This window comes from Salvelinus namaycush, chromosome 29 (genome assembly GCF_016432855.1).
Source record: "Salvelinus namaycush isolate Seneca chromosome 29, SaNama_1.0, whole genome shotgun sequence".
Classification (NCBI taxonomy): Eukaryota; Metazoa; Chordata; class Actinopteri; order Salmoniformes; family Salmonidae; genus Salvelinus; species Salvelinus namaycush.
This window is the reverse complement of record NC_052335.1, coordinates 10,206,685-10,226,083: the sequence shown is the minus strand read 5'-3', so window position 1 is coordinate 10,226,083 and position 19,399 is coordinate 10,206,685. Positions and strand designations below refer to the sequence as shown.

The window sequence follows — 19,399 nt, the reverse complement described above, 5'->3', positions numbered from 1 at the left end:
ATTTTACATGAAATGCACAAGGTCCTCTACTCTGACAATTAATCCACACATAAAACGGCCAACTGAATCGTTTCTAGTCAGCTCTCCTCCTTCCAGGCTTTTTCATCTTTGAACTTAAATGGTGATTGGCATCTACACTTTCATAGTATTACCACGACAACCGGCAAAACATTTAGTCTTTCAATCACCCACGTGGGTATAACCAATGAGATGGCACGTGGGTACCTGCTTCTATAAACCAATGAGGAGATGGGAGAGGCAGGACTTGCAGCGTGATCTGCGTCAGAAATAGAAAGGAGTTCTATTTTAGCCCTTGGCATCGCAGACGCTCGTTGGCGCAATAATTGAATAACATGGATTTCTACATTTATTTTGCTATGCCCGCGCACGTGACGTGTCCGGTCTGGTCAGCATGTAAGACAGCGTTACAGGGAGACAGAACGGACAGCTGATCGTCCTCGCAGTGGCAGACTATGTGTAACAACACCTGCATAGGATCAGTACATCCTAACATCACACCTGCGGGACAGGTACAGGATGGCAACAACAACTGCCTGAGTTACACCAGGAATGCACAATCCCTCCATCAGTGCTCAGACTGTCCGCAATAGGCTGAGAGAGGCTGGACTGAGGGCTTGTAGGCCTGTTGTAAGGCAGGTCCTCACCAGACATCACTGGCAACAACGTCGCCTATGGGCACAAACCCACCGTCGCTGGACCAGACAGGACTGGCAGCAAGTGCTCTTCACTGATGAGTCGCGGTTTTGTCTCACCAGGGGTGATGGTCGGGTTTGCGTATATTGTCGAAGGAATGAGCGTTGTACTCTGGAGCGGGATCGATTTAGAGGTGGAAGGTCTGTCATGGTCTGGGGCGGTGTGTCACAGCATCATCGGACTGAGCTTGTTGTCATTGCAGGTAATCTCAACGCTGTGCATTACAGGGAAGACATCCTCCTCCTTCATGTGGTACCCTTCCTGCAGGCTCATCCTGACAAAGCATGACAATGCCACCAGCCATACTGCTCGTTCTGTGCGTGATTTCCTGCAAGAAAGGAATGTCAGTGTTCTGCCATGGCCAGCGAAGAGCCCGGATCTCAATCCCATTGAGCACGTCTGGGACCTGTTGGATCAGAGGGTGAGGGCTTGGGCCATTACCCCCAGAAATGTCAGGAAACTTGCAGGTGCCTTGGTGGAAGAGTGGGGTAACATTTCACAGCAAGAACTGGCAAATCTGGTGTAGTCCATGAGGAGGCGATGCACTGCAGTACTTAATGCAACTGGTGGCCACACCAGATACTGACTGTTACTTTTGATTTTGACCCCCCCTTTGTTCAGGGACACATTATTCAATTTCTCTTAGTCACATGTCTGTGGAACTTATTCAGTTTTTGTCTCAGTTGTTGAATCTTATGTTCATACAAATATTTATACATGTTACGTTTGCTGAAAAATAAACGCAGTTGACAGTCAGAGGACGTTTTTTTTTTTTGCTGAGTTTATTTGTTGTCAATGTTTTGGCATCAAACTGGTGGCATTTGTGAAAAAAGTTAATAGTTGGAAAAGTTGCAGATAATGCCGTTGACTAGATGCTTTCTTCATTAATTAGACTCTATTTTCTTGATCCATATGGTTTGTCCTCTAGAAACTCATGGATAATATGGACACATATATACAAAATGAATTCTAAATATGAATACATTATATATACACAAGTTATTCAAGTATAAATTACCAAAGTTACCATGGATTGCAATAGTTTTTCTGTTAATTACAAAAATTACAGAAGATTCCGGTAACTTTGGTAAATTACTGGTAGCTTTGCAACCCTAGTCTTGCCTCCCACTGTGGAGACCAGAACACAGTGTGTTGTTTGTGGTTGATGTTTTATGTCAGTCATTCAGTCACATGCTGTACTGTACCTATTGAGGGTGTTGGGTTGGTTAATTGTGGCCCTATTCCTTTGTATTCATTAACCTTTAGTAGTGGTGTCTGTCTGAGGGCTGGAGTGGTGCTGTTGTTCCTGATGTGTCTGAGGCGCCAGCAGCTGTTCACTGGGATTAGCTGTCTCTCTCTCTCTCTGGTTCTCTCCTTTACAAACATGTAGGAACGCACAGTCACACACACATGTACACACACTCACTCACGCTCTGTCTAGCTGACTCTTCTCCCACTCTTATTTAGTCTTTCAGTATCCTCTCTCTCTCTCTCTCTCTGTGTGTCTGTCTCTCTCTCCCTCCCTCCCTCGGCCCTGCCACACAGACAGTGCTGCCCTGTGTTGCTCCTGCGGCCTGACCTTTCCAGCCCTGACAGCTGACACGCAGCCCCGTTCCCACACCACACGCCTGCCCTGGCCACATCCTCTGGAGGACCCCCAGCCAACACACACACGTACAAGCACACACACAGGGACACATGCACACCGACAAGACACACACCCACATACTGTACACAGGTTGGCCAGCAGCTACTTCCTAATTCCACCGTCAACCACACAGAGAGAAAACGAGCCTATAGCTATTAAACGCCAGGGCAGGAAAGATGCAGCCACACAATAGCACCAGCGGCGCCTTTTGAACTCTCAGTATTTCTTCAGTTCAATGTTCAATGGGCATTATGTAATGTATTTACTTGAGAAGGCCGTAGTGATGAAACGGCTATAGGGCTCTGCTGGGAGCCAATGGAAACAGCATGTCCTCTTTGTTTCTCACTACTGCATTTCATTGTAAGAGACATTGATTACAGTTTGGTTCTGAGGGCCACCTGAGTTGCTTTGTGTTCCTGTGACCTATGAACTTTGACCCATAAGCATCAGCAGCCTAGTTCCCATAGTAGAGGTCTTGTGCTGTGAATCTCATTCCATGTACTGTACCTGTCAAAAGTTTGGACATACCTATTCAATTAATTTTCTTTACTATTTTCTACAATGTAGAATAATAGTGAAGACATCAAAACTATGAAATAACACATGGAATCATGTAGTAACCAAAAAAGTGTTAAACAAATCAAAATATATTTGAGATTCTTTAAATAGCCACCCTTTGCCTTGATGACAGCTTTGCAGAGTCTTGGCATTCTCTCAACCAGCTTCATGAGGAATGCTTTTCCAACAGTCTTGAAGGAGTTCCCACATATGCTGAGCACTTGTTGGCTGCTTTTCCTTCACTCTGCGGTCCAACTCATCCCAAACCATCTCAATTGGGTTGAGGTTGGATGATTGTGGAGGCCAGACCATCTGATGCAGCACTCCATCACTCTTTTTCTTTGTCAAATAGCCCTTACACAGCCTGGAGGTGTGTTTTGGGTCATTGTCCTGTTGAAAAACAAATTATAGTCCCACTAAGTGCAAACCAGATGGGATGGTGTATCGCTGCAGAATGCTGTGGTAGCCATGCTGGTTAAGTGTGCCTTGAATTTTAAATAAATCACAGAAAGTGTCACCAGCAAAGCACCATCACACCTCCTCCTCCATGCTTCACAGTGGGAATCACATGCGGAGATCATCCGTTCACCTACTCTGCGTCTCACAAAGACACGGCAGCTGGAACCAAAAATCACAAATTTGGACTCATCAGACCAAAAGACAGATTTCCACTGGTCTAATGTCCATTGCTCGTGTTTCTTGGCCCAAGCAAGTCTCTTCTTCATATTGGTGTCCTTTAGTCATGGCTTATTTGCAGAAATTCGACCATGAGGCCTGATTCACACAGTCTCCTCTGAACAGTTGATGTTGAGATGTGTCTGTTACTTAAATTTTCCGTATTGACTGACCTTCATGTCTTAAAGTATTGATAGACTGTTGTTTCTCTTTGCTTATTTGAGCTGTTCTTGCCATAATATGGACTTGTCTTTTACCAAATAGGGCCATCTTCTGTATACCACCCATACCTTGTCACAACACAACTGATTGGCTCAAATGCATTAAGAAGGAAAGAAATTCTACAAATGATCTTTTAACAAGGCACACCTGTTAATTGAAATGCATTCCAGGTGACTACCTCATGAAGCTGGTTGAGAGAATGCTAAGAGTGTGCAAAGCTGTCATCAAGGCAAAGGGTGGCTACTTTGAATAATTTGTTTAACACTTTTTTTCCCGTTTACTTCAATTCCATATGTTATTTCATAGTTTTTTTGTTTTCACTATTATTCTACAATGTAGAAAATAGTAAAAATAAAGAAAAACCCTTGAATGAGTAGGTGTGTCCAATCTTTTGACTGGTACTGTATGTCAGAGACTCTGAGTTAACAGGGGAGTAGGTGCAGGAGCGGAGCGAAGCAGGCCAGAGGGTGGGGAATAATGGTCCCCCTGTTTGGTCTGTGGCTGTGCGACTTAAGACTCAGCGCGGGGGCAGCGAGGGTAGGGGTAGGGGGGGCAGGAAGCAGGGGAAGCCTACGGGAACACCAATATCCTCTCGGAATTAAATTGCCATGCACCCGCTTTGATCCCTTTGAGAAGGGTTTTTTATTTGGGCCAACTTTCACTTGCCCTCTCCCTCGCCCACCACCCCCTCCTCCTCCCCTCTCACTCCGTTCCACCGACCAACCGCTCTCTCTTCATGCTTAACAGCTGGCTGGTGACAGCACAGTTGTCCAGAGAAGGGTACTGGATGGAAAGGAAGGCACCAGCCAGAGAGTACCGGGGTAGTGGCGGTTGGGCCGGTTTGATTCACCCCTGCTCTCTCTTTCTCTATTTCTCCCCCATGCCTTCTCTCTCCCCCTCTTCTTTTCCCACCCTCTTTTTCAGTCACCCTGTGTGGTGAGACTTGCAAGCGCAGGGCTTGTAGGGATGTGGGTTACTCTGCTATGGCTGTTTCTGCCTCTGTCTGTGTGTGGTCCACCATCATGTCTGAAACTGTGACAGGGTCATAGGGGGGGGAGGGGCAGCCATTACACCTAATCTCTGTCACATTCTACACTTCACACTCATTCTGCCGACTCACTGTGGAACTCCGCAATAAGTGTTTTTTTCATAGCATTAGCATTAAAAGAGTAACCTGGTCCCAGATCTGTTTATGCAGTATAGCCAACTCCGAAATTGTTATTGTCATGGTCAGGCTGAAAAAGTAACCTGGTCCGACATCTGTTTGTGCAGTATAAGCAACTTCCTTGGTCGTATTAGCACTAAAAGAGTAGCCTGTTCCCAGACTTGTTTGTGCAGTATAGCCAACTCCTACATGGTCTTTGTTAATGCCAAACTCATAGGGATTGGCTACACAGCACAAATAGATGTGTCACCAGGCTTCTAAAAGAAGAACACTGAGTGTAGTGATATTAACACGACACATTTAGAAACAATAAAAATGATATGAAACCAGTATATTAACATGAATCGCTCTCTGAAATGAAAACACTTTCACTTCCTCCTACAGATTTGGTTATGTTTCCCTTGAGGTACTCATGTTGTAATCCCCTCTTTTTGTTTCTCTACTTTTGGCTCTAGAATGGGGAGACTGAGCGCCCTAGATCAGGGCTTTTCAAACCTCTCCTCTGGGACCCCCAGACGTTCCATGTATTTGAACTACTTCAAAGCTGGCACACCTGATTCAACTTGTCAACTAATCATCAAGCCCAGGCGAGTTAGCTCAGGGCTACAACAAAATTGTAAAAAGTCTGGGGGTCTCCGAGGAGAGGTTTGAAAACCACTGCCCTAGATCTCCAGGTCTCTAGTAAGGCTCTCTATGTACTGTAAATTACAGTCAAGGCTATCTGAATTTGCCATGATTCTCTTAGCCTGGTCCCGAATCTGTTTGTGCTCTCTTTCCAACTCCTATGTGGTCAATGTCACGTAAAACAGCTCAAACCAATCTGGGACAAGGCTATGATTATTTTATTTTTTTGTCATTTGTTAAAGTGGTTAATATGAAATAGTTGAATGAGTTTCAGCCTGCCTGGCTCTTAAGACACATCCCAGTGAAACCCTCCTGTGTACTGAGCGGAGACCAGAGTCAGCAGTCAGGAGGCACAGAGATCAATGACCAGACTTTTAATTACGCATGCTGTTTTATCTGGGAGAGTGTGTTGAAGTTTTAATTAAGGCCTAGTAGCGCCTCTTCACCTCTGCATACTGTATATGCACGCACACACACCAACACACACAAGGGGCCAGACGAGCACCTGTGTTCCCCCTGTCCCATAAGCAGTGTGTTTGTTTTGATGAATGGCCCTCCCCTTGCCTGCCTGCTTCCAGTTCTGCAGTACATATCTGTCAGGAAGTCTGTTGCCAGTGTGTCCTCTCCACGGGATTATGAGTAATAAGAAGGGATTTGTATACATGCCTTTTAAGTCCTATATCCGGACTGCAAGTTGTGTGTGTGTGTGTGTGTGTGTGTGTGTGTGCGCGCTAGAAATATATAGAGTGGGATGTATAGAGCAGGGTTCCCCAACTGGCATTCCTCCAAACCCCAAGAGCTCCAAAACTTTATTTATTTATTGTTGGACATAAAAACACCAGGAAATCAGCTTCAAGTGATCTTAATTTGGGAAATCTGTTCCCAAGTATTTCCACACATAGTAGAGAGACGCGTGATCATATACAAATGTATTCAAGGTTTGAAATTATTACGTTTTAGTCAAATATATCTGTTTGGGTCAATTTGCAGTCTACAAATTATTTGTAATTATATTCCGGCCACCCGACCATCCGCTCAAGAAAATATCGGCCCATGGCTAAATCTAGTTGATGATCCCTGGTATAGAGAGACTTGGTCTGTGTTCATAAGATGACTTTATTGGCCAATGGCAACTTGTCTTCTGCTTTATTCCAATCACATATGAGTCCTTCTCACTGTGCTCCATTCCACTCTGTCAATACTATAAAACTGTACATGACGTTGCCATTAGCAATTGAGCCCTCGTGAATTCTAATGCAACGTGTTAGTGCTGTGGAGTTAGATACACTGTGTAGTATTTGTCCGACGAAATGTAATCTTGAGCATATTAGCAGAACTGACACATTTTGGAGAGGAAGGGGAAAAAGTTATGGAGAAAGTAGTGAAACAGAAAAGAGAAAGAGAAAATGTAATAAGACTAGAAGTCTAGGGAAGGGCAGGGAAGAGTTAAGTCTGTTTCCTGGAGGAGAATAAATTAAAAGTGGCTCGTAATCACATTGCTGGAATGCAGTCAGTGTACACTGTTAAACACTCCCTAAGCCCTGGCTCCACTTCACTCTCTCAGCACTCCACACAAAGACCTCTTTGTTCTCCTCTCCCTCGTCTTATAAAGAAATGCCCCCCCCCCCCCCCCCCCTTCTCTCCTTTTTTATTTATTTCCTTCTCTCTCAATCTCTGTTCTGCTCTCTCTCTCTCTCGGTCTCAGCTCTCGTCTCGTTCGTTCTGTTACACTTCTACACTTCTACACTCATTTTATTGGGCGCTCCCCCATGTCTTCTCTATCTAAGCCCTCTGTAGTTTTTCCCCTTTCCTTCTCACACTTCAAAAGATCATATTTCTCTCCAAAGCCTTTTCTTTTTTAATTTTCTCGAGGGTTTGAATAGTCCCAAGGTTGCTGCTGCTGCATATTGAGAAAGACTATCTTGGGAGAGAAAATAAGGTGAGGGAGGGGAAATGAAAAAGAGAATCTTTTCGGACCCCCTAGCAGCGCAAGGAATCTGGTGGACTTTAATCTCCTGTGCCAGAGAGAGAAAGCGAGAGACAGAGAATGAGAGGGGCAGGGTAGTTAAGACTCCACTGACATGAATAGAGGGGTCATAAAAACGAGCACTGAGGAGAAACGGGGTCAAAATCTGGAGAGAGAAAGGGGATATTGAAGACTGCAGTTGGAGTAAGGGGAGGGATAGTTATAACTATAGCCTGGGGTTGAGAAGGAAAGAAAGATTGTAGTGGGAGTACTGTTTCACGTACTGACTCCCACACAATACGGTGTTGTAGGCTGCTTTGGTCCGTACGTCCAGTGTGTTGACCACTTCTGTTTACAGTACGAGTGTTTTTATAGCCTGGGTGTGTGACCTCTCACATGCTGTTCATTTAGTGTTACTCTGATGTGTGAATGGGTGGTTTTCATCACTACACATCAGTAGCTAGCTTGCTCTCCAGTTTAGACTCAGAAGCTTCTCCAGCTGCTGCTCAGTATTCCCTCCACATAGTCATGGGGACATAAGTGTGTGTGGTAGAGGGAGAGACGTGTGTGAAAGCAGCATTTAAACACATTGGGCTCTATGGCTTCGGTTCACTTCTCAGTCATTCCTGGAGCAGTGATTTATGCCATACGCAGGTGTTCAGACATTTTGTCAATATCTATCTGTGCCCAGACAAACACCTCGGATACGTATGTACTTGTGTGTGTTTATATATATGTGTGTGTGTGTTGGAAGTTGGAACCCCACTCCCCAAAATGAGTCACCCTCTATCACAGCTGCAACCCTCCCAGGACAGCGTGTTCCCCTGGCAGCCAAGTGCATCACATGTACTAACACACTAATAACCACAGCCGTAAAAGACAAATAAATGTACCACCTACTCCGTTAAATATGACTCAGAACCTGGACATAACATCGTGGTGCTTTCACAAGAGAGGTTATGTGGGGAAATGAGCATGGGGTAGTGTTCATTACCTCACACCCTAGTAAAAATTTAAAAACAAAAATGAGCATTTCTTATTAGAGAAATCCAGGTCGTCCCGACGTGTTTCAGTACTTTTTTATCTGTTTGGTGCCTAATGAACATGACAATGGTGTAAGTATCTAGTCATCTGTCATCCTTGGGCAAAACAGAATGAGATGTTGTCATTGAGTACAAGCATGTGTCAGTTCTGAAGTGGGTGTCTTTTGCGCAAACTCACTCATAGTCAACTGTCAAACAAAAACCATATTGGTGATGGTTTCAATGCTTTGTTTATACACTGAGTATACAAAACATTAAGAACACCTGTTCTTTCCATGGCATAGACTGACCTTGTGAATCGAGGTGAAAGCAATGAGCTGTTATTGATGTCACTTGTTAAATCCACTTAATTCACTGTAGATGAAGGGGAGGAGACCGGTTAAAGAAGGATTTTTAAGCATTGAGACAATTGAGACATGGATTGCGTATGTGTGCCATTCAGAGGGTTAATGGGCAATTAAAAAGATTTAACTGCCTTTGAACGGAGTATGTTAGTAGGTGCCAGGCGCATCGGTTTGTTTTCAAGAACTGCAACGCAGCTGGGTTTTTCGCGCTCAACAGTTTCCCGTGTGTATCAAGAATGGTCCACCACACGAAGGACATCCAGCCAACTTGACACAACTGTGGGAAGCATTGGAGTCAACATAGGCCAGCATCCCTGTGGAACGCTTTTGACACCTTGTACAGTCCATGCCCAGATGAATTGAGGCTGTTCTGAGGGGGTGCAACTCAATATTAGGAAGGTGTTCCTAACGTATGGTATACTCAGTGTATATAGGATCCCGAGTGGCGCAGAGGTCTAAGGCACTGCATGTCAGTGCAAGAGGCGTCACTACAGTCCCTGGTTCGAATCCAGGCTGTATCACATCCGGCCGTGATTGGAAGTACCATAGGGCAGCGCACAATTGGCCCAGTGTCGACCGGATTTGGCCGGGCTAGGCCATCATGGTAAATAAGATTTTTTTCTTAACTGACTTGCCTAGTTAAATAAAGGTTACACATAAATTGAATGAAATTACACAACCGCTTTTTTTTCTCTCCATATTTAGGCACAGTGTTTGGGGGTTAGCAAACACACACACACTTTCACACACACACACACACACACACACATTTATTTTATTGTCTTTGTGGGGACCAAACAATTGATTCCATTTCGAAATCTTATTTTCCTTAACCCTAAACCTAACCCTAATTGTAACTCTAAACCTAACCCCAAAGGCTAAAATAGCCGTTTTCCTTATGGGGGGCTGGCGAAATATCCCTACTTTTCCTTGTTTTACTATCCTTGTGAGGACTTCTGGTCCCCACAAGGACAGTAAAAACACATACACTCACACACAACCAAACTCACAGGGGAAATGGAGCGTTTATGAATCATCCTAGTTTCATTTTGGCTCCCATTCGATGAGCTCTAATTTGAATCAGATGAGCCAGCCCTGTTCTGTTTCACAGTGACTAATGACTATACCCTAAGCATTACGTTGGCCTGGCACACAGAGAGAGCATCAGCTCAGCCCTCGTACACTAAAGCCAGGCCACGTTATGTTATGGGCCCTTTTGTTCTTCTCCCTGCTGCTCCATGAGCCACAACACAACAACCGATTCAACATGACATCGGAAGGGAGAGATGTTTTCTAAAGATGGCCTATTTAATTCGGGCTGAGGAGGAGCGAGGAGTTTATTAGCAGCAGACCTGGGTTCAAATACCATTTGAAATAATTTAAAATTCTTTATCTGTGCTTGATTGAACTTGCCTGTCTCAATGGAACCAATAGAAAAGTAGTTAAAGTACAAACCTCACCCACCTGGCAGGCTAGTGCAAACAATCAACATATTTAAAAGATTTCTGAATAGTACTTGAACCCAGGTGTTCTTATTAGTAGCCCAGACAGACGGCAGCAGCATAGCGGAGCTGCAATGTTCTTCTGTAACCCAGCGTGGTCCAACGCCTCCCATTAGAGGCACATAGATAAACATGAAACAAAAGGGGCCTTGGCTTGGCTGACTCAATGTTTCCAGCGGGCCTAAGGGGTAGAGGGTGGGAGGAGTGGGGTAGGGGAGTACCGGGGAGGGGGGAAAAACACAACCGCACGGCCCAGAAGAGTCTCTAGCTGCCTGGGATACAAGCTCCAAGCACACTGACTCATTATTAGCAATCAGAGGCTGTGGATCTGGAACCCTTTAGCTGCTCTCTTGCTGCAGTTCTGGAGCTCCGCAAGGGTCAAGCTCCCATGACTGGCTGGATCTCTGCGCTGAGAAGTTGAACTGCGTGCCGAGTGGTAATAGCCCCTCTGTAATTTAGCAGTTTGATTTGATTATTGGTGAGGTTTGTCTTGGGCCCGGGCCTGTGAAACTGAGAGAGAGAAGGGGCTATTTACTATTATGTAAGACTTCAAACAGGCGGAGTGCTCAGTACAGCAGAGAGGCTTGGAGGATGGTGGTGGGAGTGTTGTTAGTTCCCCTCTCTGTGTGTGTGTGTGTGTGCCTAGGGCTAACACCCTGCTACAGTATAGCCCTAGGCTCCTATAGGCCCCATGTTGTTACCAGAGACTGGCCAGCAGAGAGCTTGGCGGAGGCTGCTGGGGCGGAGATGGACTTGGCTCAGCTCCAGCAGGAGGGCCCCCCGCCCTGCGTTACTTTATACAGCGGCAGGTTTTACCAAGGTGTTCATTTCAAGACTCCCCTTTATCTCCTTCTCTGATCCCGACTGTCTCCGTCTGAGGGGCCATACATTTAAAGGTGGAGGGGTGGATACAGGAGCCCCCTCTGACAGACAGATGCAGAGCTCCTGTTCTGTTCCCCATCCCCTATCGCTGATATGGACCCCTGCCTGCAGATCGCTTTCTATCGCTCATCTCCCTCTGACACACACACACACCATCTAATTTTTCTTGAATTCCACTCTCCTCTTAATATGTAATCTCTGCTTCCCACAATGCCCTGTAGAGGAGAAGAGAGGATCTGTCCTCCTCCATCCGAGTTGTTATTCTCTCTGGTGCCTCACTACGACTGACCCATTTTGTCTTGTTTTGCTTCATTTTGGAAGGGGGAAAAAGTCCGTCATAAGCAAATCCTCCATAACTATCTTGACTCATCTCCGGGCCTGTTTATGAGTGTGGTCGTGTTGAAAGAACTATCCAGTGTTTCCAGATTTCTATGAAATATGATCTATAATTCATTATAATATGAGGGAAATAGTTTTCTTTAAAAAAATGATTAATTACGTATGTTAAACTGCTTTTCTGTGTTGGAAGGGTGTGGGCGTATACCGGTCATTACAAATATTCTTGTGAATAGACTGCTGATTGGCCAGCTCATCCTCCTCAGGAGGATGACATCATCCTTGATGAGTAAATAGCAATAAAAACATTTTTAGATGCAAGTTTGAAGTGGGGTTTTTGAAGTGCTTTGGCCACAAATAGGATGAGTCAATAATATTATTTGGGAATGAATTAACAGAATGTGAACTTTTAAAAGTGAGATTTTCATTGTACAGTTACTTTAAAACGGCGTAAAAATGAATTTGAGCTGCCTCGGTTATGACTCGGACTGTGATTGTAATAACAGGCCGAGCAGCACACAGAGAGAGGCAGTGAAACGGAACATTAAATTCACATGAAGTTTATCTCACTGCTGGAGTGAACCATTTCCTCCTCGTCGCCCCCCAGCAGTCACTACTGCTTTGGTACAACCCAACCATTGTTTGAAAGTCTAGGTAGAAAAATGGAGGTCTGAAACACGGAGGGCTGTTTAGAGAAGAACATTTACCAGGCATGTGGGGACCGCCAGACTAGTTTGGTCTGTATTTATTGTTTGCTTATCTTTCGGCTACGCGTGTATTTGTCTCAGGGAGGGCATAGCAGCGTGCTGTATGATAGAGTCTTGGAAGGTCAAGAGGTCAGATTCTGGGGACTGAAATAAGGGGGCGTGTAACAATGATGTCATGGAAACTCAATGAGGTGAGTGTTCATGATTTGAATTTTTTGTTTAGTTTGCTCTTCTAACAGTGTTATCAGAAAAGTTTGCTAGCATGTTAGCTAGTTATGTAGCCTACGCTAGCCTAGTATAACAGGTTGATTATTTTGCTTTTCACTCGCGTAAGCCTATAGGGGCTATATCCCGACTAAAAGCCCTTGACTTGTCTAACAATCAATGCGATTTTGTATGTATATTTGGTTATTTGATCTGTCTGGGCAAATAATTGGAGGTGGCAGCTCATCTATTTGTTTGCTAATATCTGATCAGACAGATTTAACATGCTATGTAGCATAAATCAAGTGTATTATTGACTCGTGCATAGGCAACTCGAAAAGCCCCCGGAGGTTATGAAATCTGAACACGAGACTCACATTGTTTTGAAATGTATAGATCGCTATTATTTTCAGTGCATATCATGAAAGAAGATGGTCCCAATTGAACACCCTATGCCTGCTCCCTACTAACCGTAGAAGTTACGCCCAGGCAGTGGTGGAAAAAGTATCCAACTGTCATACTTGGGTAAAAGTAAAGATACCTTTAATAGAAAATGTCTCAAGTAAAAGTCACTCAGTAAAGTTCTACTTGAGTAAAAGTATTTGGTTTAAAATATGCTCAAGTATCACAAGTAAAAGTATAAATAATTTCAAATTCCTTATATTAAGCAAAACAGATGGCACCATTTTCTTTTTTTCTTTTTTTTTTTACAGAAAGCCACGGGCACACATTTACAGACGAAGCATGTGAGTGTTTAGTGAGTCCGGTTGAAGTGCGTGAATTGGACTATTTTCCTGTCCTGCTAAGCATTCAAAATGTAACGAATACTTTTGGGTGTCAAGGAAAATGTATGGAGTGAAAAGTACAATATTTTCTTAAGGAATGTAGTCGAAAATATAAAAAGTAAGGACAGATAACCCAAAAAGTAGTACTTTAAAGTATTTTTACTTAAGTACTTTACGCCACTGTGCCCAGGTGTAGCTCATAGAAGGGCTTATGCCCAGGTGGTGCAACAGGTCCAATTTTTCAGACCTAGAGTTGCGACCCACTTACGACCAACTGGTGCAACCGGCCTCTGTGGTGGACAAAGTCAATAAATCTCCTCTGGAAACTGGAATGACACTCATGTGTTCCCCTCTATCTTCTTCTTATCAAGTGCCCCGCCTCCTAGACTTTTCACTCCATCCTCATAAACCAGTCTACTCCACTTCCCCCACATCTCAACAGTTTCCACTCAACAGTGTGGCTGTGAGAGGGAGTTGTTTAATGTTCTGTATGTTTCTTGCATCATCAAATTTTATTTGTCACATGCGCCGAATACAACAGGTGTAGACCTTACCGTGAAGTGCTTACTTACAAGCCCTTAACCAACAATGCATTTCAAGTAATAGAGTTAAGAAAATATTTACTCAAACTATAGTAAAAAGTAACACGGTACCGAGTCAATGTGCAGAGGTACAGGTTAGTTGGGGTAATTTCTACATGTAGGTAGGGGTAAAGTGACTATGCATAGATAATAAACAGTGAGTAGTAGCAACAAGGGGGGTCAATGTAAATAGTCTGGTGGCCATTTGATTAATTGTTCAGCAGTCTTATGGCTTGGGGGTAGAAGCTGTTAAGGAGCCTTTTGGACCTAAACTTTGAGCTCCGGTACCGCTTGCCGTGCAGTAGTAGAGAGAATAGTCTATGACTTGTGTGACTGGAGTCTTTGACAATTTTTTGGGCCTTCCTCTGACACCGCTTAGTATATAGGATCTGGATGGCAGGAAGCTTGGCCCCAATGATGTACTGGGCCGTACGCCTTAGTCGGATGCCAAGCAGTTGCCTTACCAGGCGGTAATGCAATCCATCAGGATGCTCTCGATGGCGCAGCTGTAGAACTTTTTGAGGATCTGGGGACCCATGCCAAGTCTTTTCAGTCTCCTTAGGGGGAAAAGGTGGTGTTGTGCCCTCTTCATGACTGTCTTGGTGTGTTTGGACCATGATAGTTTGTTGGTGATGTGGACACCAAGGAACTTAACTCTCGACCCGCTCCACTACAGCCCTGTCAATGTGAATGGGGGCGTGTTTGGCCCTCCTTTTCCTGTAGTCAGCAATCAGCTCCGTTGTCTTGCTCACGTTGAGGGAGAGGTTGTTGTCCTGGCACCACACTGCCAGGTCTCTGACCTCCTCCCTATAGGCTGTCTCATTGTTGTCGGTGATCATGTTACTTTCTAAATGTAATCAGCATCCGAATCGGGGCGTATCCTGTGGGCATTCTCCAGGGGCCTTGTACGACCCATACTGTAAGTGGACCATCTCACAGTTATAGCAATGGATGTAGCTATACAAGACAAATATTAGACAAAGCGATCAGCAGACATACAGTAGAGCAATAATTTATAAACCAGGATTTCCCATGGATAGGGTAGTGATTCAGTGCTCCTTACTTCCTGGTGTCTAGGGACGTCTGTGATAGAAACAGAAACAGGTGGGGAACGGCTGGGTTTGGTCCAGGCAGGGTTCAGAATAATCTCCTGGGCTCCTCATTGTCCTCAGTCCTGCTGCTTCCCTTTAGGATTGACTTCTCCCAAAAGGCCTTTTGTTCTCAGGACAATCGCCTGTGATTATGATTTCTGCCCTTTTCTGGAGCAAGATCATCTTTTGAGATTAAAGAAGACAGTTTTTATCTTTACTTAAAGCTAAATGTGGGCCGGGTGAATCGGGGAGGCATTGTGGTGGCAGTACACTGGTTGGGTAGGGCGTCTTCGTTAGTAGGTTAGATACAGTAGATTTGAGAAAAATTTGCGGTGAGTTGCAACAAAATAATCGTTCTTCTTCATCATTGTAACCACGCCTAGTCTAAACATTCAGGTGTTTATCACCTTTTGAACCTCAGAAGTAGCAGGGTTAGGGAGAAACTGATTATATGTCATCTGAATTTTTTGATTATATGTAATCCGAACTAATCAGTTATGTTAGCAGATTTGTGTGTGTTTGTAATCAGATACTTGTAAAATCAGAAAGGATATTAATAAATTGACATCTTTCTGTTTTCTCAATTCGGTATTGAAAAAATGCCCAAGTTTAAGTTTGTTCCATTGGCGCGAGTCTGACCAGTCAGAGACCAAACACTATGATGACATACCAAATGCGTTTGATGGGTCCTTTTTGTCTTCTTATGCCTTTTAAGGGAAAAGTAATCAGATGTTATGTTACTGAGTTTGGGTAATTGTGTTACTGATTACAATTTTGGACAGGTAACTAGTAACTAACAGATTACATTTAGAAAGTAACCTACCCAACCCTGCCTACCAGAAATACCATAATTATACCTAACAGAAACACCATGGATAAGGAATGAAAAGGAAAGTTAGCCTAGCTCCACGATTACTCCTCACCTGTCTAAACTGCATACAGTACACTTTGACAAGTTAAATATGTATTTGGTCAGTTGGGCCCATTTCACTTCATGCAGTCAAACAGACGTACAGCTGTTTGTCATGGTCTGTAGCCGCCCTGTGCTTTCTGAACCCAGCTCCTCTCCCCTTGAGGAATGAATAAGGATTATGGCAACACAAAGATTTTATAAAAATACCCTCTGACATCCATAGGTATCTAAGTAATCCATCCCCTATTTTTCTTTGGGCCAGGTTTTGTTTTACATCGTCTGTTTTGGATCAACGTTTTCTGTAAATGTTTACCTCACACGAGCCCACATCGGTCCCTGACTCCCTACCAATATGGTAACCTATTGAAACAAACCAATGACCGGCAATTTCCTCAAGCCCCAGGCTGTCGCCGAGAGAACTCGTGATGAGGGGGTATTTGTCATTCAGAATAAAACTCAGATGGACGAGTAATAAGAAAATCCATATACACTGGTAATGTAATACCTCGCTTCTTTTGTTCAGTGGGACCCAGATCTATTACATGTTAAGGGCCCTGTATTGTGTTTTGTGTGTTTTCTAGGAAATGATGATAACCAGGAAATGTTGCATCAAGGCACAGACCCGGGCCTCCAGCCGATCAGAGTGCGGACAGGATTCAACTACAACCTGACACAAGCCAATCCTGCTGCCGTTGGCCACCTGAAGCGTCTTTGACTCTGGGAACTGTGTGTGTGTGTGTCAGGGCTCTACAGTGCTACCATTTTGGTGCTAAATAGTGCTAAATATTTTTGTTGTGCGGACAGGAATTTTAATTTGGGAATACCAGTGCCCATAGAAAACAAATCACCCAGGTAATAATGTTTGTAATGATTTCTCCGCAGCCTCAGTAGTATGCAAACATGGTGGCACAGAAAGAAAGGAAAATAGCTTTTTTAGGAGATGAGGATTCGTATAGACCCAATGTATATGGAACGCTGTTTGGGTCTTTGCGTGTCAAAAAAGACAAGTCAAATAACATTATTTGACGTATCAAATAACGCTATTTGACACATCAAATAGGCTTGTTGACCAATCAGGACCATAATAATTTAACATGTTCAGTAATGTTTTACGTAGTTATTACACATTGATTACACAATCACTGCTGGACATAAAAAAGCTAGCGAGCTGATGGATGCAAACAATGTTCTTCCCCAAAAACATAGCAAAATGACATCTGTTTCAGTAGCTATAGTTAACCAGATAACTATCTAGCTAGGTGGTGTCATCTAAAATACTTCTAATTTATAAGACAGTTGTTATTTGATTAATGGTGGTTGGACCCACCTATGTGAAGCTAGCCACAATAAGGTTTAGCCACAATAGTGGAATTGGCAGTTCGCCTTCAAAAATAAAATTGTATTTGTCACATGCGCCAAATAGAACAGGTGTAGACCTTACAGTGAAATGCTTACTTACAAGCCCTTAACCAACAATGCTTTAAGAAGTTAAGAAAAACGTGTTAAATAGAAAAAAAGAAAAGCACCTTTTTTTTGTCCATTAAAATAACATCAAATTGATCAGAAATACAGTGTAGACATTGTTAATGTTGTAAATGACTATTGTAGCTGGAAACGGATGATTTCTAATGAAATATCTACATAGGCGTACAGAGGTCCATTATCAGCAACCATCACTCCTGTGTTCCAATGGCACGTTGTGTTAGCTAATCCAAGTTAATCATTTTAAAAAGCTAATTGATCATTAGAAAACCATTTTGCTATGATGTTAGCACATCTTGTTCTGGTTAAAGAAGCAATAAAACTGGCCTTCTTTTGAGTATCTGGAGCATCAGCATTTGTGGGTTCGATTACAGGCTCAAAATGGCCAGAAACAAAGCACTTTCTTCAGAAACTCGTTAGCCTTCATTTCTCAGAACAAGAATAGACTATTCCATGCGAGAAATTGCCAAGAAATTGAAGATCTTGTACACCGCTAAAGCTAGCTAGTTACCCCAGAAGTTGCTGATAACATCTGTATCAAAGATATTTGCAAACATTTTTGATCCTGCTCACTTGATCTAATTTCAAATGCTCACACAGACGTTTTCCCATTCGGTCGAACAAATAATTCCTTATTACCAACGCAGTATTGTACAACTTTGACTGTGATCATAATGGTGGCTCTTGGCTTGCACGTGCAAATTCAGCACACACAGCATTCTACAATAGAATTGTATTATTTGACATGTCATATTAAAAGCTTATTTGACCAGGCAAATAGTGTTATTATGTTTTTTTTTACATGCAAATAAACAAACGCCATTCCATAAATGTAGGCTATATTTTGTAATTGCTGGCAATTCCTCTCATTAAAAGGGGCAATCTGCAGTTCCTACATCCATTTTTTTTAACTTATAAATTAATAATGTAAACCCATTGATTCTTGAGGAGTATAACTTATAAATGCCCCATGAGCTTAGCAGACAAAATATGAGCTTGTTTTTCCCAAAGTAAATTTAAACAAAGACTGTATAGCCTCGAAACAAAAAATGAAAGTTTTGATATCATGGATTGTTAGTCCTTGCATCCATAGCTCTATCTATGCGTTTGAATGTGGTTACATTTCTCCAGCCCCATCCCGCAACCTTTTACAGAAACAGGCCTTTTATCATTTCAACTGCGGATTGCCTCTTTAATATTTGTCATTGTGCTCCTACATTTTTCAGCTTAGGACCACATGTGCTCCTTGTAAAAACTGTAGAGTCCTGTGTGTGTTTGAATTTGTGTGTGCATGTCTGCTTACAGTATGTGTGTTTGTCTGTGTTTGTGACTTAGCATTCCCCTTGTTCTCAAAATGTTCTCAAAATACCATGTACAATACTGTATATTAAAATAACACACTTCACCAACCTACCAGACTGAAGTCAGTGTTGTATTAACCCCTTATCAGTTCCTGTGTGTGCGAAAGAAGGATTGGTCATAGATCTATTGCAATGCCGCTGTCTTACTAGCTGGCTTCTCTGAAGTGAAGGGAAGCTAGCTCAGAGTTTGCTCAAGGGGAGACTGATGGGAGTACCAGCCAGGCAGGTCTGTCAATGTTTTATAGAAGTGGTACTCGGTGTCAGGAACACAGGTGAAAGCCAGACACAGAACCTCTCATACACAACTGGGCGGATTTCCTCCTGGACACTGCTCAAAGACTAGCCTACACTGAGTGTACAAAACATTAGGAACACATGCTCTTTCCATGACATTGACTGACCAAGTGAAAGCGATGATCCCTTATTGATGTCACAGGAGACTGAAAAGATTTGGCATGGGTCCTCAGATGCTCAAAAGGTTTTACAGCTGCACCATTGAGAATCCTGACGGGTTGCATCACTGCCTGGTATGGCAACTACTCGGCCTCCGACCGCAAGGCACTACAGAGGGTAGTGCGTACGGCCCAGTACATCAC

General features: G+C 43.4%; 1 protein-coding gene across 3 annotated transcripts in view; it reads left to right on the top strand.

The window, feature by feature from the left end:
* rad51b (RAD51 paralog B) overlaps positions 1–17,336 on the top strand; it is a 50,898-nt gene extending 33,562 nt beyond the window's left edge. For all 3 annotated transcript variants that reach the window (XM_038968741.1, XM_038968740.1, XM_038968739.1), the window contains one exon: positions 16,542–17,336. In XM_038968741.1, coding sequence (XP_038824669.1) covers positions 16,542–16,675 — 134 coding nt within the window. In that variant the 3' untranslated portion in view covers positions 16,676–17,336. The remainder of the gene's footprint in view (positions 1–16,541) is intronic.
* Positions 17,337–19,399: the final 2,063 nt, after the last annotated feature.